Below are 26939 nucleotides of genomic sequence, written 5' to 3'. Positions count from 1 at the left end.
TGAAATAAATTACAGTACATTAAAATTCAAAATAATCACTTTGGTAATCTAATATACTTTTCAGATGTAACTGTAATTTGATTTCCATGTATTGTTGCATGTATTCCATTACTCACCAACCCTGTATGTGTGTATATATATATATATATATATATATATATACACACACAACCCGAATTCCGGAAATGTTGGGATGTTTTTTAAATTTTGAATAAAATGAAAAGTAAAGGACTTTCAAATCACATGAGCCAATATTTTATTCACAATAGAACATAGATAACATAACAAATGTTTAAACTGAGAAATTTCAAAGTTGATGCCTGCTACAAAACAAGATGTCTGGGTGTCAAGGTTATGAGTTTCTGGAGTTTTGGTGTTGGAATTTGGTCCCATTCTTGCCTGATACAGGTTTCCAGCTGGTTGTGGTCGTCTTTGAAGTATTTTTCGTTTAATGATGTGTCAAATGTTCTCTATAGGTGAAAGATCTGGACTGCAGGCAGGTCAATTCAGCACCCGGACTCTTCTACTACGAAGCCATGCTGTTGTAATAGCTGCAGTATGTGGTTTTGCATTGTACTGCTGAAATACACGTCATCCGGAGGGGAGCATATGTTGCTCTAAAACCTTTATATACCTTTCAGCATTCATAGTGCCTTCCAAAACATGCAAGCTGCCCATAGCGTCTGCACTTATGCACCCCCATACCATCAGAGATGCTGGCTTTTGAACTGAACTCTAATGACACGCTGGAAGTTCTCCCTCCTCTTTATTATATATATATATATATATATATATATATATATGTGTGTGTGTTTGTGTGGGTGGGTGTGTATAATGTATACATTATATAATATATACGTATTTTTTTGTATTACAGGTTATGCTAAAAATGTTTAAAAAAAAACTTGTTTTGTCATGCAAATAGTATATACTATGTAAACTGTACTATATAATTACAAACTCTATCTCTCTATAATTATACTATATAATTATAAACTCTCTCTCTCTCTCTCTTGTATTGTAATATTTAACATTTGTTAATGGTTTTATTTATTTATTTTATTTGTTTTAGGTTTATATCAGTTAGTAATTCTGAGTTCAAGTAGCCTCATTTTAATTTACGTCAGTTAGTTGCCATTGCAACATTTCTAAAATTTATTTTATATGTTTTAATATTTCTAGCTTTAATTTATATTACAATTTTAGCAATTTCAGTACTTGAACTTATTTTATTTCAGTTACTTGCCAAGCAACATTTCCAATTTTGCAGAAAATGCTTGTTTTGATGGAACACTAATTAAACGCATTCTGTTCACGACATTGCTTTAAATATTTCTCACGACGTTGGCGTTCGTCTCGTGTTTCTGGTCAGAGATACTCTGGCCCCGCCCACACTCTGCCTGCGTCACCACCTGCCGCTGTCAATCAAACGCGAGTTTGCTGCTGTCAAACACCGGCACTTTTACCATCAATCATAAATCATAACTCGGCACGGTATAAACGCTCAGGATTCATAAACAGACTTATATTCGAACCACTTATAGTTACTCGCGTTGAACTGAACCAAAGTTAAAGTTTGTGTGTTACTTCAGCGAGTTAGCAGGTACGTTAACAAACAACAACAAACCGACATAAAGTAAATTACCTCAGATTAGAAGTGTTTGACTGCAAAAACATGTCGACGTAAAGTTTGAAGTCACAGATTAGACGTGTTTGACTGCTGAACCGTGCAGAATGTGAGCGTTCAGCAGGTGAATGTGCTGAGGCGGCGTCGCGGTTAATCTTAGCTCGAGGTCGGCGCGAAACATGCGCCTCGAAGCCGCCGGAGAAACCGCTGGATCGGGCTGAAGCTGTGCTGACTCCGCGGATCCGAGCCGGTGAGAGGTGACTGTGTGTTTGTGCGATCAGCAGCTGTTTGTTAGTGTTTCTGCACATGTTCAGTCCTGCACTCGAAGCTTCATCAGACTCGTGTGCTGACAGATCATATGTAAGAAAGTCAAGTGTTCCTCGAGGGCTATGTCTTATTTGGAGATAAAAGATGTTAACCAATAACTGGTATAATTGTTTAACCCTCAAGCATCCTTCGTATAGCAGCCCTTAATTTGCCCTTCGTGGAGGTCTGATCCCTTTTTTTTTTTTTAAATGTCATATCACTATCTTATAAAACTATCAATTCATGCACTTTTTTTGTGTTTTTGGTGTTTTTAAATTTATTTACCTCTAAAAGTACCATATTTTATGTAAAATATGCTTATTTTTATGTTATATTTAATATTTCTTTTACTTAAGTAAAAAATAATAATAATAAATGATCACAAGTTAAACAACAACAACAACAACAAAAACATTTGTGTTGGGTAAGACTATACAGAGATGCCAAAATATGCATACAGACAAATCTGACCATGCCATAAGGAAAAGACAGAGAAGGAGACAGAGTTATAATTTATTTCTAACAAAAAACATCAAATTTTAATCAAAGTCAAAAAAGTAAAAGGTACCGAACAGGTAAGAATAAACAGTAAACCTAACCAGTAGCGTGTTCCAGACATCAACAAATCTTGCAGTAGGACTTTGATCTGACTTTGAAGTGTGTGATTGTGTGTGTGTGTGTGTGTGAGTGTGAGTGAGTGTGTGTGTGTGTGTGTGTGTGTCTGTGTCTGTGTCTGTGTCTGTGTGTGTGTGTGTGTGTGTGTGTCTGTGTGTGTCTGTGTGTGTGTGTGTGTGTGTGTGTGTGTGTGTGTGTGTGTCTGTGTGTGTGTGTGTGTGTGTGTGTGTGAGTGAGAGTGTGTGTGTGTGTGTGTGTGTGTGTGTTTGTGACCTATGAAGACATAAATTTGTATAATGACAAGGGTATGACAAGTATTACAAGGAGAAGGTGACTTATGAGGACATTTCCCCATGTCCCCATATTTCAAAACACTTATAAATCATACAGAATGAGTTTTTTTTTGTTGTTTTTTTGAGAAAGTAAAAATGCAGACAGTCTCCTGTAAGGGGTAGGTTTAGGTGTAGGGTTGGTGTAGGGCAATAGCACATACAGTAAGTACAGTATAAAAACCATTACGCCTATGGAGAGTCCCCACAATTCACAAAAACAAACGTGTGTGTGTGTGTGTGTGTGTGTGTGTGAGTGTGTGTGTGTGTGAGTGTTTGCCATATTGACAATGTTGTATAGGCTCACCCCTTCATTTATGTGTATGTATGATCTGCATTGTGTTGTATTTATTGATTTTTATTGGACGAATAAAAAAAATGCTCATAATTTTAGTATTTCCCATTCATTTCCAATGGGTGCCCACTTTCGTCCACGAAGGACAAATGAAGGAGTTTTCTTTCAACCACTTAACTTTGTTGAATCGAAGTTAGTTTTTTGTGTGTGTGTGTGTTCAGATGGCAAACCTAAAAAAAAAAGTAGCCAAGTCTTGTACCACTCAGATTAAAGGGATAGTTCACCCAAAAATGAAAATGTGATGTTTATCTGCTTACCCCGGGGCATCCAAGATGTAGGTGACTTTGTTTCTTCAGTAGAACACAAACGAAGATTTTTAACTCAAACCGTTGCAGTCTGTCAGTCATATAATGCCAGTCAATGGGACTCACGGCTTTGAGAGAAAAAAAACAAAACATACAGAGACAAAACCAAATTAAACCCTGCGGCTCGTGACGATACATTGAGGTCTAAAGACACGAAATGATCAGTGTTCTCCTGAAGAAACAAAGTCACCTACATCTTGGATGCCCCGGGGGTCAGCAGATAAACATCACATTTTCATTTTTGGGTGAACTATCCCTTTAAGAAAACTACTAAAAAATAATAATAATTTTGCCCAAATTGTTCGTGAAGGGTGCTTGAGGGTTAAATATGATGGTTTGCTGATGCAGCTCGTTGATGGGAGTGTCTGTGGTATATAAACAGCGTCTGCTCTGCTCTGTCTTCAGTCTAAGGATGTCTGCGTTGCTCAGGGTTTGGCATCTTCTGGCCGTCTGGACGCTCCTCGCAGCGTCGTCTTCTCAGAGGAATGCTGTGGATTTCTCCGAGAGGTTTGGGAACGCCCTGCCGTCCCTCAGTCGCCCGGCTAACGCCAGCCAGATCTTCTACAGCATCATGTTTGACGCGGGCAGCACCGGCACCCGCATCCACGTCTACACCTTCATCCAGAAAGACCCGGGTGAGATCACTACATAGACAGCAGATCATTGAGGGGTTGAAACACATGACAGTCACATACAGTAACAGGAAGATTTGTAGTTATGGAATGAATTTTGCATGTAGTAACTTCAGAAATAAACCTGATTTATTTATAACCAACTAAAACACTGCAGGGTTATTATATTTAATTAAAACCATTAAAATATTTTTGTTAACTGAAATCAAATAGCATTTATTTTATTTCAGCTTATTGCCAAGGAAACTTTTCTTCTTATTTTCTTCTTATTTAATATGATGCACTAAAATAACTAAAACTGAAATACAAAATAAATAAACTATGTAGAGTTATTTTAAAAAATAATAAATGTGGCAAAACACACAACAAATTTACTAAAATTAAAATAAAATTGGAAAATGAAACTAATTCAAAATATTACTAATTCAAAATATAACACATCTACCTTATTTCACCCCATTCTTTAATCAAAATAAAAGAAAACTGTAATATATTATTTTAACATGAATAAATTTAAGCCTGTTTAGGAATTATTTCTAAAATATATTTATAAAAATAAATATTTTTGCTGTGTGAAAATTAAGCACACTTTCTCTGTAAATCTCGTTACTGTAATAGAAAATAATCTGATTTAAATTACTTTAATGTGAGAATTATTTTTTATTTAATTTGTAAAATACTTATGCATCATTATTTTATGTATTTTATTGCAAATCTATGCTGAATTAAGTCAATAATATATTTTACTAATTACAATCCTATTAAAAATATAATATTATTTTACATGGAAAATAGCCTTTTTAGCAGCATAAATATTTTTGTGATAATTAGGCACATCTCTTTACTGTAATGAAAAACAATTATGATTCTAATGACTTCAATGTGAAAATTATTTGTTTTTAAATTAATTAATAAAATATTTATACATCATAGTAGTATTTGTTGGACTGTCCCGCTTTTAATGCATGTAGAAAACTCTTTTATGAAGTGAACTCACTTAGAGTTATTTAGTAATTTTTCCAATAAAAAGGTTTTAGAATTTTTATCATATCTTCTAGTAAAAAATCTTGTGTATTATAACTTGTTTGTTTGTTTGCTGGTTTTTATTGTATTTGTTATACTTGTATTTATTTGAATACAAAGTTTTTGTCATGAAAATAGACTAAGATGCTGACATGGCATTAAATAAAAATATACTACTACTACTAGTAGTATTTGTTAAACTGCAATTTATGTAGATGTAGATTATGTAGATAAATTTTGTAAAAAATGTACTGCATTAATTATTATCCAAAGAAAAATATTGTTATTTTCCTATAAATAAAATTAAGTTTGTAAGATTTTTACATCCACTTGTTCTCTATAAATTTCATTACTGTAATGCAAAATAATCTGATTCTAATGACTTTAATAAGATATTTATTGTATTACACACACACACACACACACACACACATCATAAAAGTGTTATTGTCCTGCAAATTGATGCTGATTTAAATAAAAAATGTTACAGTAATAGTTACAGTAATTACAGTAAAGAGAATCACTGTCGTGAGTTATGAAAATTACTAGACAGTTTTCTGACGTCTGTTGTTTTGCCCTCAGACGGACTGCCGGTGCTGGATAATGAGATGTTCCACTCGATGAAGCCCGGTCTCTCTGCGTTCGCCGACATCCCTGAGATTGTGAGTTATTAGGGGCTTATGTGTGATCCGCAGACGTGCTGTAAGCGTGTGTTTGTGCAGTCAGCGCTGATGTTTGTGCTCTCAGGCCGGTCATACGGTGCGTCAGCTGCTGCGCGTGGCCAAGAAGACGGTTCCTCCGGTGGAGTGGAAGAGAACGCCGGTTCTGTTCCGAGCCACGGCTGGACTGAGGCTGCTGCCGCCGGCTAAAGCTCACGCGCTTCTGGAGGAGGTACAGCGTAACCCTCGGTGCTGCTCGCACCGCGGTTAAAAACTATAGTTTATTATTACAATAAAATTAATGTACTGTGTTTTAGTTTGATAATGTTTTTTTAATTTAATATTTTGTATTTTGAGGGGATTTTATGGCACTACATAATATTTATACAGTAGTTATTATCAATTTATTGCCTATTGACCAGAAAAAAAGAGAAATTAACTCTTTCCCCGCCAAATTTTCCGTGTTTTCACTGTTATATACTAGGGTGCGCTATTACGCATCTCCTGAATGAGTCTAGAAAGTGCCGATCAAAAACACAGACGAGGAAGACGCAGAAACGAGCGATCTCGTATGAAAGCATATGCATATGAAAAATAATGCAATCATCAACACTAACTGCATTTAAATGAAAAACCGCCTAAAGTTACAGAGTGAAATGTGGATCCAGAAAGTGTTAAAGGCCTGTGAAGCTTTGGGATACTGATGGAAGCCATCTACTGCATCTTTGCTTTAATAATAGCTTTTTCTCAAAATGTTGCTTTTTTTATGAAACCTTCCTACATTCAAGTGTTGATAAAAAAACAAAAAAAACAAACAAAAAAAAAACAATGCTTGAAGCTAGAATAAAACTATTTTTTTTGTTTGAAAGTAGAGGGTCTGATCTTTATTTTGATGTATTGCATGTTCAGATATTTATACAACAAAATATTCTGGGTGCCAAAATCAGCAAAAACGTGGCTGGCAACTTTTTTCAAAAATGCTGGCGGGGAAAGAGTTAAAAAAAGTTACAGAAGTTTATTATTATGAAAAATGTGCAAAAATACTATTTTCAAATTCTCAGTGAAATAACTTCCCAAAACATGTTTAAAAAAAAAATGATGTTGATATCACAACAAATGAGCTTTCAGTAAGATTTTGTTGGAGCGCAGTACCAAATCTTTCCACTAGATGGAATTGGTTTCCTATTTGTTTCCAGTGTGGTAATTTTTTGATTATGAAAATTACAAGTGTGACACTTTTTTAGTGCTGTGAAATGATTAATCGCGATTAATCGCATCCAAAATATAAGTTTTTATTTACAAAATATATGAGTGTGTACTGTGTATATTTATTATGTATAAACAAATACAAACACATGCATGTGTATATATTTAAGAAAAATATTTTAGGTTTATATATTAAATATATTTACAAATAATATAAATGTATATACAGTGCCCTCCAAAAGTATTGGAACAGTGAGGCCAATTCCTTTATTTTTGCTGGAGACTGAAAACATTTGGGTTTGACATCAAAAGATGAATATGAGACGAGAGATTAACATTTCAGCTTTTATTTACAGGTATTTTCATCTGGATCTGATACACAACTTACAAGATACCACCTTTTTGTTTGAACCCACCCATTATTCATGTGAGCAAAAGTATCGGAACATGTGACTGACGGGTGTGTTTTGTTGCCCTGGTGTGTCCTGTTAATTGATTATTCAAACAATAAATAGCACTGAATGTCTGCGCTCAGTTTCAGATCCGTGCAGACTGCATTTATAGTTAGTTAGACGTGTAACCAACATGAAAACCAGAGAGGTGTCTATGGGTGAAAAACGAGCATTTGTGAAGCTGAGAGAAGATGAAAAATCAATCAAACCACTGCACAAACGCTGGAAATAGCAAGTACAACCATCTGGAATCTCTTGAGGTAGAAAGAAACCACATACTAAGGTATCACGATCTACTGTTCGCAGAAGACTTCATGAACACAAGTACAGAGGCTACACCAGAAGATGCAAACCACTCATTAGCGAGAAGAATAGGAGACGAGCCTCAAAAATTCTGGGACAAGGTTTTATGGACTGATTTTATGGACCACAGTGATGGAAAGGCTAAAGTTTGGTGATGTCAATGGCTCACAGACTTGATGCAGTTATTGAAAGCAAAGGATTTGCAACTAAATATTAAGTCTTATTCACTTTAATAGTTTAAGTCAATCTGTTCCGATACTTTTGCTCACATGAATAATGGGTGGGTTCAAACAAAAGGTGGTATCTTGTAAGTTGTGTATCAGATCCAGATGAAAATACCTGTAAATAAAAGCTGAAATGTTAATCTCTCGTCTCATATTCATCTTTTGATGTCAAACCCAAATGTTTTCAGTCTCCAGCAAAAATAAAGGAATTGGCCTCACTGTTCCAATACTTTCGGAGGGCACTGTACATGTAAATATTTTCATAATATATACTGTATGTGTGTGTATTTACATATACATAATAAATAAACACAGTACACACACATATTATGTAAACAAAAACTTTTATTTTGAATGCGATTAATTGTTTGACAGCACAAATCTTTTTCAGGACCATTTGTGACCCTGGAGCACAAAACCAGTCATAAGGGTCAATTTTGTGAAATTGGGATTTATACATCATCTGAAAGCTGAATAAATCATCTTTCCATTGATGTATGGTTTGTTAGGATCGGACAATATTTGTAAATCTGGAATCTGAGGGAGCAAAAAAATCTAAATATTGAGAAAATCACCTTTAAAGTTGTTCAAATGAAGTTCTTAGCAATGCATATTACTAATCAAACATGAAGTTTTGATATATTTACGGTAGGAAATTTACTAAATATCTTCATGGAACATGATCTTAATGATTTTTGGCATAAAAGAGAAATGTATCATTTTGACCCATACAATGTATTGTTGGCTATTGCTACAAATATAGCTGCTGCTTATGACTGCTTCTGTGCTGCAGGGTCAGGGACCTTTTTGTGTTTATGTAGCAAGTTCCATATCTTTCTGATGGAGAATTTTTTTTAAAGAGGGTTAAATACAACTGCAGTATGAACACAGGCACATCTTGAACCGTGAATCTAAATCAGTCGAGAGTTTCACACTTCAGCGTTTTACTCGAACGCTAGAGAAGCTGCTTCACCTCCAGCATGAGTGCTGTTCGATGCCGTCCACTACACTGTTTTTACCGTGGTATTTTCAGTCTCAACACTGTCATGTGTTTGTCTGCAGGTGCAAGACGTCTTCGATGAATCTCCGTTTTACGTGCCTGTCGATAGCGTCAGTATCATGAACGGCATGAATGAAGGTCTGTCCGCAAACAACAAACGCAGAACATCACAAATAAACAGAAGTTTACAAATATAGAAATTAGAATAGAAAAATAGAAAGTCACATGCAGCTCATATTTTACTAAACTAAAGGAATATTATAACAGACCTGCCAACCTGTATGCATTTTGCATAGCAGATACGCAATTTGACCTCAAAGTACGCTGGTATGATTTGTGAGTCTAAGCGCCTCCGTCCACGCGCAGTACTCCAGTCACAGTCCAGGTGATGTGTGCAAAATTTGAGGTGATATTTTCACTTTTTCATAAAAGCATGAAACTTGGTACAGTTGTACAAGTTAGGGCCCTGAACATTTTCAGAAATGGAGCCATCGGAAAAACACCTCGCGGTTGCCGTGGCAACCATTTTACTTTCCGCCATAACCAAATGATGTATTTTGTGTCGTATCTCCTGAACCAAGCATGATAACACAGAAAGGGTGATGTGTACCCCTATGTTTTGATGGCCAATGATTACAATGATAGCATATACAGCAACATAAACTGTTCAGGTGAAGAGTTAATGGTGAAATCAGCAATGTGAGAAGGAAATCACAGTATCTGAGCATCGCAGCATTTACAAAAGTCCATATTATGGCTATTCATTTTTTGCTTTCTTTGATAATTAACTAATATTTTATTCAATAATACATTAAAAGATTGTTTTCAAGAATGCTATCATATATTTCAGAGATATAAAAAAAAAATAATAATCTCGGGTAAGTGTATATTTCCTTACCTCTCAGGCAGAGTCAGGTAAGCGGTAGTGTATTTCTAATACAACATCACACGCAGACAACAACGCAATCAACTGGCCACTTGCACTTCATTATTTTTTAGAAACCTCACACTTTTCTACTCAATTTTAAACTGTGTTCTTGTATTCAAATTAAGCGCGGTCACTGCTGCACACGTGTCCTAATATACTCGTATCGTCAGATCTCTGTGAACACAGCACTAATAAAATCAAAGCCATATGTCTAACCAAGTCGTGTTCCAAATTTGAAGTTGAAGTTCCTGTGAGAGTTTGTTTGGGCACTATAACAAAAATAACCACTGGGTTATACCCAAAAACTCACAAATCAATCATTTTCTGTCACAATATCACTTCTATTATAAAACAGTCACCAAATATGGAACCTTGACCGTCAGACCTTTCCAACGATATGTGTTTGTAGTCTTATTCAAGATTACAAAAAGATTTGATTTTCTAAAACACAAGCCACAAAATCTCAGAGTCTATAAATGTGTTTTTATATCTTGATTTATACCCCTTTAGAGACAGATTACAAAACACGTAAGCATTTAATTCATAAGATTTCAATGCAAACCTAATTAGCTAATGCTGAACAACAGCTTGTTAAACAGGTACGTCCCCTCCAACACGTGTAAATATGTGAACTAGATCCACGTTTATCGGAGGGTGAGTAGATTTCCCTCTACAGGCGGCCATGCAGATTTAAATACTTCCTGTGAGCTAAACAAAGAATGGAGAAGCGAAAGCCACTCATTTAAATATTCACAACAAACACGCTTTCAACATGAAACCAAGAAATGACACCTACACTTTCACTGCTTCTCAAGTGTTTGTCCCCAAGGATACGTCGCCCCTTTTAGGGTTAATGTGAGAAATATTTATTTAAATTGTAAAATATTTATACATCATGGTTGTATTTATAGTACTGTAAATGTATGCTGATTAAATAAAAAATAAATGTTAATTATGCTATTTTTGTTTCATAAACAAAAACTAGGCCTAAAGATTTTAGCTTTTTAACATTTAAGCACATTTTCTCTAAATTTGTTATGTAATCTCATATATAACGCAAGGTAATCTGATATTTTAATGTGAGAATTATTATTTTTTTTAATGGTAAAATGTTTATGCATCATGGTAGTATTTGTTGTATTGCAAATTTATGCTGAATTAAATATCAAAATATATTGGACTAATTATAATTTGATGAAAATTTTTTTTTTTTAAATAAACTTAAGCCACTTAATTTTTACATGCGCATTTTCTCTCTACATCTCTTAACTGTAACGCAAAATAATCTGATTATAATGACTTTAATGTGAGAATTATTTATTAAAGTAATTACAAATTAAATTATTCACAAGTAAAATTTGTACATCATGGTAGTATTTGTACTGTATTGTGATTCTAATGCTGATTTAAATAAAAAGTATATTACAGTAGTGAGAATGCGATGGGAATCGTCATCATTGAGAACTGCAAACTAGTTGTTTTAGATACACGCAGGTTCAGCTTGTTAAAGATGACGTGAGGAGTGTGCATCAAGAGCTCAGACAGCAGAAACCACAGCATTACTGCAGCACAGTTATTATTATTATTATTATGAAACAGACTCTGATTCACGTGAAGCTGATCAGCTCTGCACTTATGAATATTAGTACAAGTGATTCTTTATTAAACGTCATGCATTGAGGTAAAATGACTGTTATATATGTGTCTTCACAGGGATTCTGGCCTGGGTCACAGTCAACTTCCTGACAGGTGAGACTTTCTACTGTGAGTTTAATAAATAGAGCTTATACACATGATGTCAGTGAGTTTAAAGCTGATGTTCTTTAGAATAACATTATAAGACATTAATAACTCGTGTTCTGAAAGCACGGTGTTGATTTCTATCAGCCGTCAAACACCTGCTGATTAATATTTCATAAAATCATGCTCTTGTTTTTGTCCTTCAGAAGTGTTAATGTTTGTAGATCTTCTCAGACGAGATCTTTAATGCTGTTTTCAGGACGACTCCACAGAAACACACAGAAGACGGTGGGAATCCTGGATCTGGGCGGAGGATCCACACAAATCACCTTCCTGCCCAAATCAAGGGTCAGACACCATACCTACTGACCAGCAGCTGATTATAATATACACCAGCGGCCAAAAGTCTCTTCTGCTCACCAAGACTGCAGTTATTTGATAAGAAATACTGTAAAAATTGTGAAATATTATTAGAATGTAAAGCAGCTGTTTTCTATGTGAAAATCTGTTAAACTGTAATTTATTTCTGTGATGTGCAGCTGTATTTTCAGCATCATTACTGCAGTCTTCAGTGTCACATGATCTTCAGAAATCATTCTAATATGCTGATTTGCTGCTCAACAAACATTTCTGATTATCATCAATGTTGAAAACAGTCGTGCTGCACAATATTTGTTGCGGAAACTGTGATGCACTACCATTCAGAAGTTAAAAATAAAAATAAATGAATGCTTTTGTTCATCAAGGATGCATTAAATTGATGAAAAGTGGCAGTAAACTCGTTTATAAAGTTACAAAAGATTTCCGTTTCAAATAAATGCTGTTCTTTTGAACTTTTTTTTCATCTGTGAATATTGTGCAGCACAACTGTTCTCAACATTGATAATAATCAGAAATGTTTCTTGAGCAGCAAATCAGAATATTAGAATTGATTTCTGAAGGATTATGTGTTTTGCATTGTAATAATATTTCACATTTTTACTGTAGTCAAATAAATGCATCCTTGGTGAGCAGAAGAGACTTCTAAGTTTGCCCAGGTATTGTATGTTTCAGTGTTTCCTATACGTTGATTTATTTGTGGCGCCCTCCACAATATCAAAACTGACCGCCACAAATAGATTTTCCAAAAGTCTTTGAATTGGTTGAATAAACATGAGCACTGCACGTTTCAAAATCAAAACCCGGTGCGGGTGTTTTTATATCACTGTATTTCTGAAGGAAATTTCCGACTGTCTTCAGAAAACTTTGGATGGCATTTTCATTTAATCTTGCATGCAATGTCTGATAAAGCAGTGTTTGTGAGCGGAGCTCTGCTTTGTGTACAGCGTTACCGGGGAAACCTCGCTCTCGCACACTCTACAAGCGCCTCCTGCTGGCACAGAATTAATTTGCATATATATGCCACCACAAATAGATTGCAAGTCTGTGGGAAACACTGATGTTTACATTTGTTACTAGAGACTAGTGTTTTGGGCCACCTAGCAACCACTCAGAGCACCTTAGCAACCATAACTGTGGTAAGTTTCTGAACGGCGTGACTCCAGCTGTTTGTTGTATTTGACAGAAAACCATCGAGCACGCTCCAGCGGATTACATGGTGAGGTTCGACATGTTCAGCAGCATGTATGAGCTCTACACACACAGGTGACCATGATGATGATGATGATGATGATGATGATGATGTAGGAATGTGGTGTTTCCCGCTCTAAACGTGCGCTCTTCTTCACAGTTACCTTGGAAATGGAATCAAAGCGGCGCGTCTGTCGGCTCTGGGAGCGCTGGGTTCAGACGGTACCAAACAAACACGTCAACACACGTGAAGTTCAATACAAGCAGCGACTGCTTCAGTCTTCATCTGTGTGTGTGTGTGTGTGTGTGTGTGTGTGTGTGTGCAGCAGGTCTGGAAAAGAAAGTTTTCCCAAGCTCTTGTTTGCCAAAAAAATACACCGGTGAATTCAGCTTCGGAGGATTCAATTATCACGTCAGCGGAGTCACTGACGGTAAAACACAATTAAACCTGTTCATACGACCATAAATATCTTTTTTTAAATTATTATAATGATTACATTTACCCTAAAATTCATGTTATTGAAATGTGAAAAATATTATTTAAATTAAAAATATATTTATTCATCATGGTAGTATTAGACTGAATTAATGTTACAGATATTTGTACACTAATAGAGTAAAAGAATCACTGTACTACAGTAAAAAGAAACTAATGAGAATCACGAGAATTACTGACAAAACATCTGCATGCATCACAGTGACACGATGGGCTTTTACAAGTTGGAAATAGTGTTACTTGTATTATCTAGTATTGTAGCATTTAATATTGTGAATTTATAATTTTCATGTTATATTTATTTCATTTAGAAATGATTTTTATAAATAATTGAAATATTATAAATAGTAGTAAAATAGTACTAAAACGTGAATTGTATTTCTCTTTAATTCATTTATATAAAAAGAAAAATATTACATGAAAATCTATAAATTGTAAATTAGCAAGTAAATTAAATAAAAAAAGAAAAAACTAAATAAGAAATTAATTAAAAAGTTATTTAAATGTATTAAATTATTACATAAATGATTTATATAAAATAACATATGTAGTATAAAAGTAGTAAAGTATATAAATTGTATTTCTATTTCATTTATAAAAAATATTACATGAGAATTGTAAATGTTGCCTTGGCAAGTAAATGAAAAAAATAAACAGAAATACTAAAAACTAAATAAGAAAAATGACAAGCATATAACAAAATTACTAAAACTGTAAATATAAAAACTAAAATATACTTTAATAGTAAGTAAATAATACTTAAGGAATTTTGATTTTAGTTATTCATGTAATGTTATTTTATTTTTATGTCAGTTTTAATTCATTAAAGAAAATGATTTTAATCTGGGAAGAAAATGTATGTCATAAAAAAACCTTCTGTATTAAAAGTCTTTTGAATGAGTGATATTTGAATGTAATCGTGAGCTCTGTGTCGTCTGCTCAGGTGTGACGGGCTTTAAAGCGTGTTATCAGGAGATGCTGAAGGTGGTGAAGGGCATCATTAAACAGCCTCACGAGCTGAAGGACAGCAACACCTTCTACGCCTTCTCTTATTACTTCGATCACGCCGTGGAGGCCGGACTCATCGGTGAGACACGGTTAAATCACACATAAAGATGTGTCATCGAGTGAAAGTGTTTGTCTTGTTTTCAGTACAGACATCTAAACATCCTTAAATCAAGAGACATTTACTGCAGATGCAAAATGAACAGAAGAAGTATTTGCTCTTGACATAAATAAATAAAAAAAACGTAAAATGTTTATTTTTTTACTTCACCTGAATAGTACAAGACTTGGTAAAATTTTTTTTTGGAAAATACATATTTCATATAAAATTTCAAATAATATAAAATAGTATTTTTGTGAATTTTACATAACAATAAACATCTATAAGTTTGTGATGAGAATGAATCTCTTAAACACTGCAGATGAGAGCAGAGGAGGAGCCGTGAGGATCCGAGACTTCAAGAAAAGAGCCAAAGAGGGTGAGACTCATCTTCATCTTCTCCTCTCATATACATGTATGTGATGATCACACAAACCCAACATGAGTTCTTGTGTGTGTGTGTGTAGTGTGTAACCGTCCATCTAAACGCACTCAGCTCTATCCGTTCCTCTGCATGGATCTCACATACATCGTCTGTCTGCTCAAAGACGGCTTCGGCTTCAAGGAAAGCACCGTCCTGCAGGTACGTCTGGGTTTCTCTGTCTTTAACCTGTTAACTAGTGTTAGTTAGTGTTAACTAGTTAACCCTGCTGCTTGTGTTTCCAGCTGACCAAGAAGGTGAGGAACGTGGAGACCAGCTGGGCTTTGGGAGCTGCTATCTACCACTACCAGAAGTTCAGGATCCATTAAAGAGCTTCATGTCTTCATCAGAGACTTGTGGAATCCATCTCTGGGATGAACTGATTCCTCAGGAGCTTTCTGAGACGAGCACTGATCTGCAGACCACAATATGCTGCTGTTGTTTACATCACTGAGCGAATGCGTTACGGTTTACAGCAGTCTGTCTTTAATGCAGCACTGAGCATTTCTTTTTCCCCAATTAAAATTAATAACATGTACATTTGTCTCCATTAACTTTCTAAACTTTTTCTGGATTGAAGCAGATTTAAGTTCAAGCATATTCCAGACAGAATCCTGGATAACAGCAAATGCAGTGAAGAAGCTTTCCACACCAGCTCCAGACTATTTACAGAAACAGCACTGAAAACACTGTCTCTCATTAAAAAACTTTTCACTCTTCAAATCACTTTTTTTGCTCGTCAAATCGTCAAAAATCACTTTTCACTCGTCAAACATCACTAAAAATCACTTTCACTCGTCAAATCATCAAAAATCACTTTTCACTCGTCAAACATCACTAAAAATCACTTTTTCACTCGTGAAATCACTTTCACTCGTCAGATATCACTTTTTTTCACTCGTCAAAAATCACTTTTTCACTCGTCAAATCACTTTTTCACTCGTCAAATCGTCAAAAATCACTTTTTCACTCGTCAAATCGTCAAAAATCACTTTTTCACTCATCAGATCACTTTTTTTCACTCGTCAAAAATCACCTTTTCACTCGTCAAACATCACTAAAAATCACTTTCACTCGTCAAAAATCACTTTTTCACTCGTCAAATCACTTTCACTCGTCAAATCGTCAAAAATCACTTTCACTCGTCAAAAATCACTTTCACTTTCACTCGTCAAAAATCACAAAATCACTTTCACTCGTCAGATATCACTTTTTTTCACTCGTCAAAAATCACTTTTTCACTCGTCAAAAATCACTAAAAATCACTTTCACTCGTCAAATCATCAAAAATCACTTTCACTCGTCAAACATCACTAAAAATCACTTTTCACTCGTCAAATCATCAAAAATCACTTTTCACTCGTCAAAAATCACTTTCACTCATCAGATATCACTTTTCACTCGTCAGATATCACTTTCACTCGTCAAAAATCACTAAAAATCACTTTTCACTTGTCAAATCATCAAAAATCACTTTTCACTTTCGTCAAACATCACTAAAAATCACTTTCACTCGTCAAACATCACTAAAAATCACTTTCACTCATCAGATATCACTTTTTCACTCGTCAAAATCACTTTCACTCGTCAAATCATCAAAAATCACTTTCACTCGTCAGATATCACTTTTTTTCACTCGTTAAAAATCACTTTCACTCGTCAGATATCCCTTTTTTTCACTCGTCAAAAATCACTTTTTCACTCGTCAAAAATCACTAAAAATCACTTTCACTCGTCAAATCATCAAAAATCACTTTCACTTTCGTCAAACATCACTAAAAATCACTTTTCACTCGTCAAACATCACTAAAATCACTTTTCACTTTCGTCAAAATCACTTTCACTCATCAGATATCACTTTTTTTCACTCGTCAGATATCACTTTTTTTCACTCGTCAAAAATCACTAAAAATCACTTTTCACTTGTCAAATCATCAAAAATCACTTTCACTCGTCAAACATCACTAAAAATCACTTTCACTCGTCAAACATCACTAAAAATCACTTTCACTCATCAGATATCACTTTTTTTCACTCGTCAGATATCACTTTTTTTCACTCGTCAAAAATCACTAAAATCACTTTCACCGTCAAATCATCAAAAATCACTTTCACGTCAGATATCACTTTTTTCACTTTCGTCAAAATCACTTTCACTCATCAGATATCACTTTTTTTCACTCGTCAGATATCACTTTTTCACTCGTCAAAAATCACTTTTTCACTCGTCAAATCACTTTTTCACTCGTCAAAAATCACTTTTTTTCACTCGTCAAATCACTTTTTCACTCGTCAAATCGTCAAAAATCACTTTCACTCGTCAGATATCACTTTTTCACTCGTCAAATCACTTTTTCACTCGTCAAATCGTCAAAAATCACTTTCACTTGTCAAACATCACTAAAAATCACTTTCACTCGTCAAACATCACTAAAAATCACTTTCACTTGTCAAACATCACTAAAAATCACTTTCACTCGTCAAATCGTCAAAAATCACTTTTTCACTCATCAGATCACTTTTTTTCACTCGTCAAAAATCACCTTTTCACTCGTCAAACATCACTAAAAATCACTTTCACTCGTCAAATCGTCAAAAATCACTTTTCACTCGTCAAAAATCACTAAAAATCACTTTCACTCGTCAGATATCACTTTTTTTCACTCGTTAAAAATCACTTTCACTCGTCAGATATCACTTTTTTTCACTCGTCAAAAATCACTTTTTCACTCGTCAAAAATCACTAAAAATCACTTTTCACTCGTCAAATCGTCAAATCACTTTTTCACTCGTCAAAAATCACTAAAAATCACTTTTCATTCGTCAAATCGTCAAAAATCCCTTTTTCACTCGTCAAAAATCACTTTCACTCGTCAAAAAACACTCAAAATCACTTTCACTCGTCAGATATCACTTTTTTTCACTTGTCAATTTTTTTTTTTACATCAAAAATAGTTTTTCTCTTGTCAAAATTCATTGTTTTTCACTCGTCAAACGAAAATCATTTTCACTCAACCAAAAACATTTTTCACTCATGAAAAATAGTTTTGCTCAAAGATATTTTCAAACATCACTATCATTCTTTTCAAAACCTTTTTTCTCATTGTGTTTAATTTTTGTTGAGCGTAAGAATTTTTTGAGCAGGGGAAAAGGTTTTTTTTTTTTTAGGTGTACGCCGGATGACTCTGAAGGGACGCGACTCTCTTCACAGGCTACGTGTGGTACAATAAACATTTGTTTACTGGTATGTCACTGTTATGCATTATTTAGTTGTTGATGTTTATTTTCAGATTGCAATTAATAACAATAAATGTCTCATTTGAAGGTGTGCGAGTGTTTCTGTAGTCGTTATTAGTTTGGTGTTTAGATGAAATGATGCACTCGAGAAGCGCGTGTTTCCTAAAAGAGTTTATTTACAAAAGCAGCGTTAGAGCAGAGCGACCACATCATCGCTGTAGGCGTGGCCTGTCGTCATGGTGACCAGGTCATGGGGCGGAGTCAGAACCACGACGGCGCCCGCTGCACCTGAGCACACAGAACATGTGATGACGTCACTGCCGTGGGTCATGTGACAGAGTGTCAGCGAGAGCATGCGGTCGTACCTTGAGTCGGTAAGATCGCGTGATGCAGATTCACGCTGACCATCGAATCACCGCCGCCATCCGCCTCCAGCAGACTGCTGTGAGTGAGTGCTTCAGCTGTCAATCACACACAGACACGCCCACAGTCAAACACACTTCTGATGTACTGCAAACACTATGCAGAGGATAACCATTTTGCAACTGAAAATGCAAAATAACCACTTTTATTTTTAAGAAAACATCTGGACTGCTCTTGCTAAATAATACAAAAAATTATGTATGAGGCATTTGACACTTCTACAACATTTAAGTAATTAAATATGGACTTTTGAAGCTGTGATTTCTGGAAACCATATGTACTAACAAACCTCATCTGCTTGATGGTTTATATACTATATATAAAGTGCCCTTAGAAGTTTTTTCCCAAAATGAGTAGTTTTATCAGGTTCTTATGTGTAGGTTCAGTAATTTAACATTAATGGTAAAGAATAGGTTCTTGTCATTAATATTAAAACGAAATAACAGAAACACAGGAGCCTGAGAAAAATGCTCATTGTTTCAGAATTTTTTTTTCAAATGGCACTTCGAGGCTTTTGCATCTGAACTCTTCACGTATATAAGTGCTGTCAAACGATTAAATAAAAAGTACTTTTTTATAAAAATAAATGTTTTTGTTTACATAATGCGTGTACTGTGTATATTTATTATGTATATATAAATACACACCCATGCATGTATATATTTCAGAAAAATATTTTACGTTTCGATATTAAATATATTTATATACGATATAATTTATATGAATATAAACATATACAAGCAAATACATGTAAATAGTTTCAAAATGTATGCTGTATGTGCTTGTATTTATATATACATAAATATACACAGTACACACATTATGTAAACAAAAACTTTTATTTTGGATGCGATTAATCATTTGACAGCACTTATATATATATATATATATATATATATATATATATACACACACATTTTTAATTATTGAAAAAAAGCTAATAGAAATGACAAAAGCACACAACACAATTACTAAAAAGTTAAAGGCTGAACTAAATTAAACTGACGGTCTAAGCGTGTGTGAACAGTGTAAGAGAACACGAGTCTCTGTAATGTGTTGGTAATGCGTTACCCGTGTCTCTGCTGTCAGGCGGCAGCGTCTCGTCGCCGTGTCTCTTCTTCATGTGAACGTTTCTGCTGCCGCTCTGAGAGAACGTCTTCCCGCAGATGGAGCACACGTGCGGCTTCTCACCTGAGCACCAGCACACATCCGTTTCACTTTAACATGGCTGTCTGTCTCATCTTTTAAACACTCCAACAGATCACATGATCACGAGCACATTATTATGTGTATCTATTCATAAAAAGCCAGTGTATAGAGAGGAAGCATTATATATCCGAGATGAGGCATTATACAGTCAATAATGAATACAAGCACGAGTCACGTGACCTCACCCGAGTGTACGAGCATGTGTTTGCGCAGACTGGAATATTCTGCGAAAGATCGGCCGCAGCCATCAGCTTCACACAGGAAGGGCTTTTCACCTGAAAAACAGAAGTTAAATTATCAATCAGTGTTATAGTTTTATTAACAACAATAACTGTTTGAAAAAATCATACTATCATACATATAATTACTAACTATATAAGAAAAAAAATTATAATATCCAGCTTATCATAATATGTAATACTATTTGATATGTTTTTATAAAAATATCAATATAATATAAATACAATTTGTCAAACTGTGCGCACATACATATATATATATGAAGAGTTCATTTGCAAAAACTAACTCAATTAATCTCAATCAAACTGCAGTTGGGTTATTTTGATTAGGATAAAAAAATAACTAAAAAATATGGCCAACACACAATAAAAACATAACATAATAAAAACATGATTTTTGAAAATTAAAAAAAAAAAAAAAAACTGTCCATTTAAAAAAAAAGTTATCAGTTTTTGCAAATAAATTAGCGCTGTCAATCGATTAAAAAAAATTAACTAATTAATTGCATGTTTTTTTCTGAAATTAATTGCGATTAATCCCACCTAACATTAAACTTTTTAAATATACTTTTATATTGCAATAATTTCACAATTAATCTTCAAATTAATGTACAAACAACATAAAGACAGTATATTTTCAATATGTTTAATATCATCTTTTTTATGACTGAAGGCCGGTATCACTGACACCAATATTACTGATGTCTCCATAATATTATTTTTTCCCCTAATATTTAACCATTGACTATAGCCATTCAACATTACAGTATAATTGAGAGCTATCAATCTGAATATTTATTAGACTTTAATAAAATAATTTCTAATTTAAGTGAACTTTAAACAATCTTCACATAAACCCATTATAACAAGTGTCATATTTAGTTACCTGTGCCCTTCAGCAAGTAGGAAATATACAGAAATTGAATAAAGTTAACAAACACTAAATTCTAAATTAAATACAGATGAATCCTTAAATCTATAAAAGAATATTGATTTCCTCTTTTGTTCTTTGATGAACAGACGTCACAGCAGCTGGTTATTAGGTTATTGTGGGTGCTGTTTCTTTAAGAGCTGCCGCTGCTGAACGTGTTGCATCGCTTCGCTAACTTTTATGCCGAATATTAATAAAACGATTTATATAATTATGCAGAAATGTAGACTGATTCCTCCTCTCTAAACTGATGAAGACGTGCAGATGTGTGTGTGTGTGTACCGGTGTGTGTGCGTCTGTGGTTCTTCAGGTTTCCGGCGGTGGTGAACTTCTTTCCGCAGTTCTTCTCGTTGCAGATGAAGGGTTTCTCTCCGTTGTGAGTCCTCATGTGAACCTGCAGCCGCTGCAGAACATAGAAGCTCTTCCCACAACCCTCGGCGCCGCAGCGGAACGTACGGTCGTTCCTGAAACACACACACACACAACTCTATCGCTGTAAATACATTACAGTTGTGCCGCACAATATTTTTGTGGAGACTGTTATACACTGGCATTCAAATGTTTCGTGTTTTGAAAGAAATGAACACTTTTGTTCATCTGTGATGCATTAAATTGATCCAGAGTGCGTTAAGGACGTGTAATGCAGGAGTGGCGTGTGGTCACCGGTGTGTCTTCAGGTGGTATTTGAGGTGCGCTGGGTAGGTGAAGGTCCGGTGGCAGCTCTCGTAAGGGCAGCGGTGGATCTTCTCTGACGCGGCGCGAGCGACTCTGGGCTCCTTCTTCTGCTCGGACTGACCGCTGTGGATGTGGTCAGTGCTGTTGCGTGCGTCTCTGGCCAGCTGTGCGCGTGTGGCGGCGATCAGACTGTCGTGAGCCAGCTCCTGGACCCGCAGATACCACGGCGCTCCGCCGTCACCGCAGTCTCCGGACGAAATCTCCTCCTGCGCCTCGTCCACATCGTCCTGAACGAACACCAGCGGCTCGGCCGACAGCCCTGCAACACAACCACTGCGTCAGCGCGAGCTCGGGGCACGGACTACTCTGGAGCGGAGCTTACGAGTTACCATATCCAGAATGCAGTTAGTAGTGTAACTACTTCAATTACTTTATTAATGTAACTGCACTGCAAAAAATTATTCTCTTACTCAGTGTTTCTGTCTTGTTTTCTAGTATAAATATCTAAACATTCTTGAATCAAGATGCATTTACTTGACAAGTAAAATGATTTAAGATATTAAGTTAGTTTTTGCTTAAAACAAGAAAAATAATCTTGATTCAAAGACTAAACAAGACACTCACATTTACTTATGAAAACTTAGGCAAATGTACAAAAGGTAAAATTTATCAAACAAATAAAATGACAATGACAAATTTATTATGTTTTTAAATATAATATTTTTTATTTTGGTTAACATTTATTTTATTTAGAAACATTTTTGAATGGTTTTAGTTTCAATTAACTATAATAACCCTGACATAAGCACCAGGTTTAGTTTATGAAGCTCCAGTGAAGCAGAAGAGACACAAACCAAACAGTAATTTTCACCCAAATATGGTGACATAACTCAGCAGCAGTCTCTAGTGGTCTGTGCTGCATGATGGAGCTCATAAAGAGCTGAGCCTCGCACCTTTGGCCAGATTGAGCAGGACATAAGACGTGCTGTCGTGGTTCTGGAGGTCCTGCAGGATGGTGGGCGGGGTTTGTGCTTGAGGGGGAGGAGTCTGCAGCTGAACCACCAATGGGCTTCGCTCAGGGCCGAAGTCTGACAGCGAGGGGGAGGCGGCATGACTCAGAGCGCTCTCTGAAAACACAATCACAGCAATTTCAAGCACGTTTACTTTGTGAACGGTTCACTGGAGTCATATTACATATTCAAAACCACAACAAAATGCAACTCATGCAGACAAACAAAACACCTCTTCCAAGATGATCATGTTCTCATCTAAAGAATGAACTGAATTAATCTTCAAACGTCAAAAATGTTTACAATAATTCTCAACAAAAGTCTAAAACTTTTATCGCAGTGCCGTTTAACTGTAAAATAACGCAATTTTTGTTAATAGGCTTTCATTCTGTTGGAAAGGCTTCAAAATTAAACATTTTTCAGTTTTTTACCAGATGGTGCCATTTTTTCAGGTTTGGTCTATAAAGCAAATTCTCGCTTTATTCCTGTTTTCTGCTTCTGCATATTATAGAGCCAATTAGCTAAATACCGCAGCTGTAATTGTGTGGGTGTGTTGCTACGGATGTCAGAGTGTGGTTTGTATACGTGTCATAAAAAAGATTGTGTGTGTTCTTGTAATATCTGAGAGAAACTACAGTAAATCACAAACCCAAGCACTGTGTGCCCCGGCGGAGCTTTGCTGGCATCTAATGGAGAAAATATGGTACTGCGCCCAAACAAAGCTCATTTTTTTGAGATGTCAACCTCAAATTTGGAACAACTTATTTAGATTTATGGCTTTGAGTTTTCATTTTCATACACAAACTTCTATAACTTTTTTTTGGTTTCACTTTTTAAACTTTTTTTTTTACCTCAACAATAATCTGCCATGGGTCTTCTTTAAAATTAAACCAAACTCAAGTCTGTGCTCCCAAGCTTCAAATTTTTATGACCGCTTTTTTGTCCACTATGGACCTGTGTGTAACTTTTTTTTATTGATGCACAAGAGTTAAATATATTTGTATTTGTAAATGATTCAGATGTGTGCACTACAGCGGAGGCCAGAATGATCAGAACACTGGTATCTTCAGCAGCTAAAAGTGTTTGAAGTCAGTTATTTCTATCTTCTGCTGGAGTGCGTCGGGAGGAAATATCACTTTACATTTACAAACATTCATTTAGCCATTAATTGTAATAATCCAGAGAGATTTGTCTGATCTGATCATCATCATCTGTCTGGAGTGACGTGAAGAAACAGAGCAAACTGAGACTAAATCCAGAAGAACTGTGTCTCTGCTTCAAGAAACCTCCTGCGACGCTCCTGAGAAACTCTGCTCGAGTGCAGCGAGGACAAAAGCCGAGTCACAACACATGATGATTTCATTTAGTTCATAGAAGTTAATTGATACAGAAAATCTATTTTTGACAGCTTCCTCATTTTACAGCGTTTTTCCACAAGTGTCTAAAACTGTTAACAGATCTGTAGCTTTGCAGCTTTCTTGAAGCGTCTTGAGACACAGTTCTTCTGGATTTAGTCTCAGTTTGCTCTGTTTCTTGATGAAATATGAACCACAGACGCCTCACCTGGCAGCTCCAGCGGGCCGCACTGTGAGGACGACAGCAGCGGGACGCAGGGCGCTTTAGTGTCCGCCTCCTCCAGACTCTGGCCCAGCGGGATGGACGCGTTCTGGACAAACTCAACCAACAGCTGCACACAGCACAAAACATCAGAGACTGGAACCACATTAAAATAACATACTGTTTATTCAACTTATATATCAGCCACGCATCCTCCAGTAAGACAGTTAAACCGGAGCCAAATTCTGATGACGATTATTGAAATATTCATAATACATTTTATTGTTGCGTAATGGCTATAATGATTATTATAGTGTCAAAACACAATACTGCATGTAAATCAGGGCTGCACGATTACCAACAAAAGAGAGCTCGATGGTTTAATGCTTGAAAATGATTAAATTAAAAATATTAGTACTGAAATTTTACAGTTGTACTGTAAAATATATATATATTTTTTTAATTTATAGTAACATATTAGAAAACGCATGTGAATTTAAAATGTGAATTTTGCATATTTTCTGTTTTCATTTTAACTTTAAAGTTTTAGTTTTTTTTTTCAGTTTATTTTGTTATAATTTTATATATTTCGTTTGAAGATTATTTTATTTATTAGCAATTTTTTTAAAACAGTATTAGTTAATTATGATAACCCCGACATAAGCATCAGGTTTTATTCACGTAAAAGAAAATAAAAATTAGATATTTGCAAAATAGAAGCATTTTCCCTCGTTAAATACTAGTACAATTAATAAAAGTCATTTTTATATTTTTATTAGTGCTGTCAGATGATCAATCACATCCAAAATAAAAGTTTTTGTTTATATATGTGTAGTGTATATTTATTATGTATATATAAATACACACATATACAGTATATATACTGAAAATATTTACATGTATATATTTATATTATACATAAATATATTTAATATATAAACATAACTTATTTTTCTTAAATATATGCATGCGTGCGTGTCTATTTAAATATACACAGTACACACATATATTATGTACACAAAAACCTTTATTTTGGATGCGATTAATAATTGCCCAGCACTAATTTGTATTAAGTAATAATAATAATTATTATATGAATTATTATTAATACAAAATAAAAATATTCATTTTAATTCATTGTTATTCTTTTATTCACTGTAAAGCACTCAGTTGTCTTTTAATGTCCTCTATAAATAAACATTGGTTAGTAATAATAATAATAATAATATTAGTAGTAGTAATAGTATTTTATATGCATATTTATATTTAAACAAAATTTTGACCAAAATGTGAACACAGACAACCTCTAATTTAAAAAAATTAAATTAAATTAAATTGCACTTTTACGTTTTATCAGGAAAAATGTAATTCTGTGTTTCCCTGAACCGTGCAGCACTAATATAACAAATCAGAACAAGTCATTAAAACAGTAATACCTCAGGTTTGGAGTCAAGTTCATCAGAAAGCATGGATTCAGCCGAATGTAAGCTGTCCACACCAGAGAGAACACATGAATATGAATAACATCAGCCATATGTTGATTATTAATTAACAGAGGAGAATCTGACCAGGTGCAGGCGCTTCATGTGGCTCTGGGTCAGAGAGAGAGGCTTCTGTCCATCATCTGCTCTCACACGTCTGAGACGCGACGTAATGACGCCTGCGTGACGTCACGCATACATTAACATACTAATGAGCACAATCCTCAAAACACACAGTACAGCTCCAATAAAAACATGGAAAAGATTAAAGTTTGCTGAATAAATCCAGTCAGAGTTACATCTTAAACGAATATGAGGCGTAAGATTTGCATAAACTCATGAATATTAATGAGCAGATCCGAAACGAAGTTAACAAAGCTTTTAAATCGTTCACAAGACTCTGACAAACTAATAATCCTCACTTCACACTATTTATCAACGAGAGGTGTGATATTATTACTAATGAAGCCTTATAAACACGAAGCGTTTGTCATGAATGAAGCCTAGCATTAGCCACCGCTAGCTGGAGCTCAACTCTCCCTCATTCCTGTCGCTGTTACACAATCACACACGTCTGACAGATGTTCACACACAATCATCTTCATCAGCTCGCTTTACCTTCATCGCGGTGATGTTTGACACTGAGCTGCAGAGCTAAACACAAACACAAAGACAGATGGCGAGCACTTCCGGGTCGCGCGCGCACGCGAGGAGGAATGGACATCCGGGTGAAGAAGAGACTCTCAATAATGTTGACTAGTGTTATTAGTGTGGGAAAGTGTACTTTTGCATTGAACGATGCGCTTTGTGAATCGCTAAAAGAGTCGGTTCAATAGAACGAAAATCAGCGGCTTTCTTCGTTCACGATGCCTGATTCTTTTG

At 35.1% G+C, this 26939-nt stretch overlaps 3 protein-coding genes across 8 annotated transcripts in view; 1 reads left to right on the top strand and 2 right to left on the bottom strand.

Moving 5' to 3' along the window:
* The window catches only part of LOC131527074 (sterile alpha motif domain-containing protein 15-like), a 6980-nt gene extending 5200 nt beyond the window's left edge, over positions 1–1780 (bottom strand). The window contains exon 1 of the mRNA XM_058755921.1: positions 1646–1780. The gene's annotated coding sequence lies outside the window, so the exon portion shown is untranslated. The remainder of the gene's footprint in view (positions 1–1645) is intronic.
* Positions 1374–16547, top strand: entpd5b (ectonucleoside triphosphate diphosphohydrolase 5b). Of its 4 annotated transcripts, none has more exons than XM_058755920.1 (14): positions 1374–1877; positions 3943–4172; positions 5775–5854; positions 5940–6083; positions 9099–9174; positions 11678–11713; positions 11964–12052; positions 13269–13348; positions 13434–13495; positions 13603–13704; positions 14713–14856; positions 15197–15253; positions 15342–15457; positions 15541–16547. In XM_058755920.1, the coding sequence occupies exons 2-14, from the start codon at positions 3950–3952 to the stop codon at positions 15622–15624; spliced, it is 1293 nt and encodes a 430-aa protein (XP_058611903.1). In that variant the 5' UTR covers positions 1374–1877; positions 3943–3949; the 3' UTR covers positions 15625–16547. The 4 variants fall into 4 exon arrangements, with proteins under 4 accessions (XP_058611903.1, XP_058611900.1, XP_058611901.1 ...); XM_058755917.1 differs by having other exon boundaries at positions 13600–13704; XM_058755918.1 differs by having other exon boundaries at positions 1374–1884; positions 13600–13704.
* A 1027-nt stretch (positions 16548–17574) lies between these two features.
* On the bottom strand, positions 17575–26829 carry znf410 (zinc finger protein 410). 3 transcript variants are annotated; one of them, XM_058755916.1, is made up of 11 exons: positions 26676–26724; positions 26145–26236; positions 26013–26064; positions 24583–24706; positions 22963–23136; positions 21998–22328; positions 21617–21798; positions 20350–20439; positions 20027–20146; positions 18898–18993; positions 17575–18820 (listed from the first exon to the last, which is right to left on the bottom strand). In XM_058755916.1, the coding sequence occupies exons 3-11, from the start codon at positions 26043–26045 to the stop codon at positions 18723–18725; spliced, it is 1248 nt and encodes a 415-aa protein (XP_058611899.1). In that variant the 5' UTR covers positions 26046–26064; positions 26145–26236; positions 26676–26724; the 3' UTR covers positions 17575–18722. The 3 variants fall into 3 exon arrangements, with proteins under 3 accessions (XP_058611899.1, XP_058611896.1, XP_058611898.1); XM_058755913.1 differs by lacking the exon at positions 26013–26064 and having other exon boundaries at positions 26676–26829; XM_058755915.1 differs by lacking the exon at positions 26676–26724 and having other exon boundaries at positions 26145–26638.
* Positions 26830–26939: the final 110 nt, after the last annotated feature.

Source organism: Onychostoma macrolepis, chromosome 20, assembly GCF_012432095.1.
Source record: "Onychostoma macrolepis isolate SWU-2019 chromosome 20, ASM1243209v1, whole genome shotgun sequence".
NCBI lineage: Eukaryota > Metazoa > Chordata > Actinopteri > Cypriniformes > Cyprinidae > Onychostoma > Onychostoma macrolepis.
This window is presented reverse-complemented; position numbering and strand designations above follow the sequence as displayed.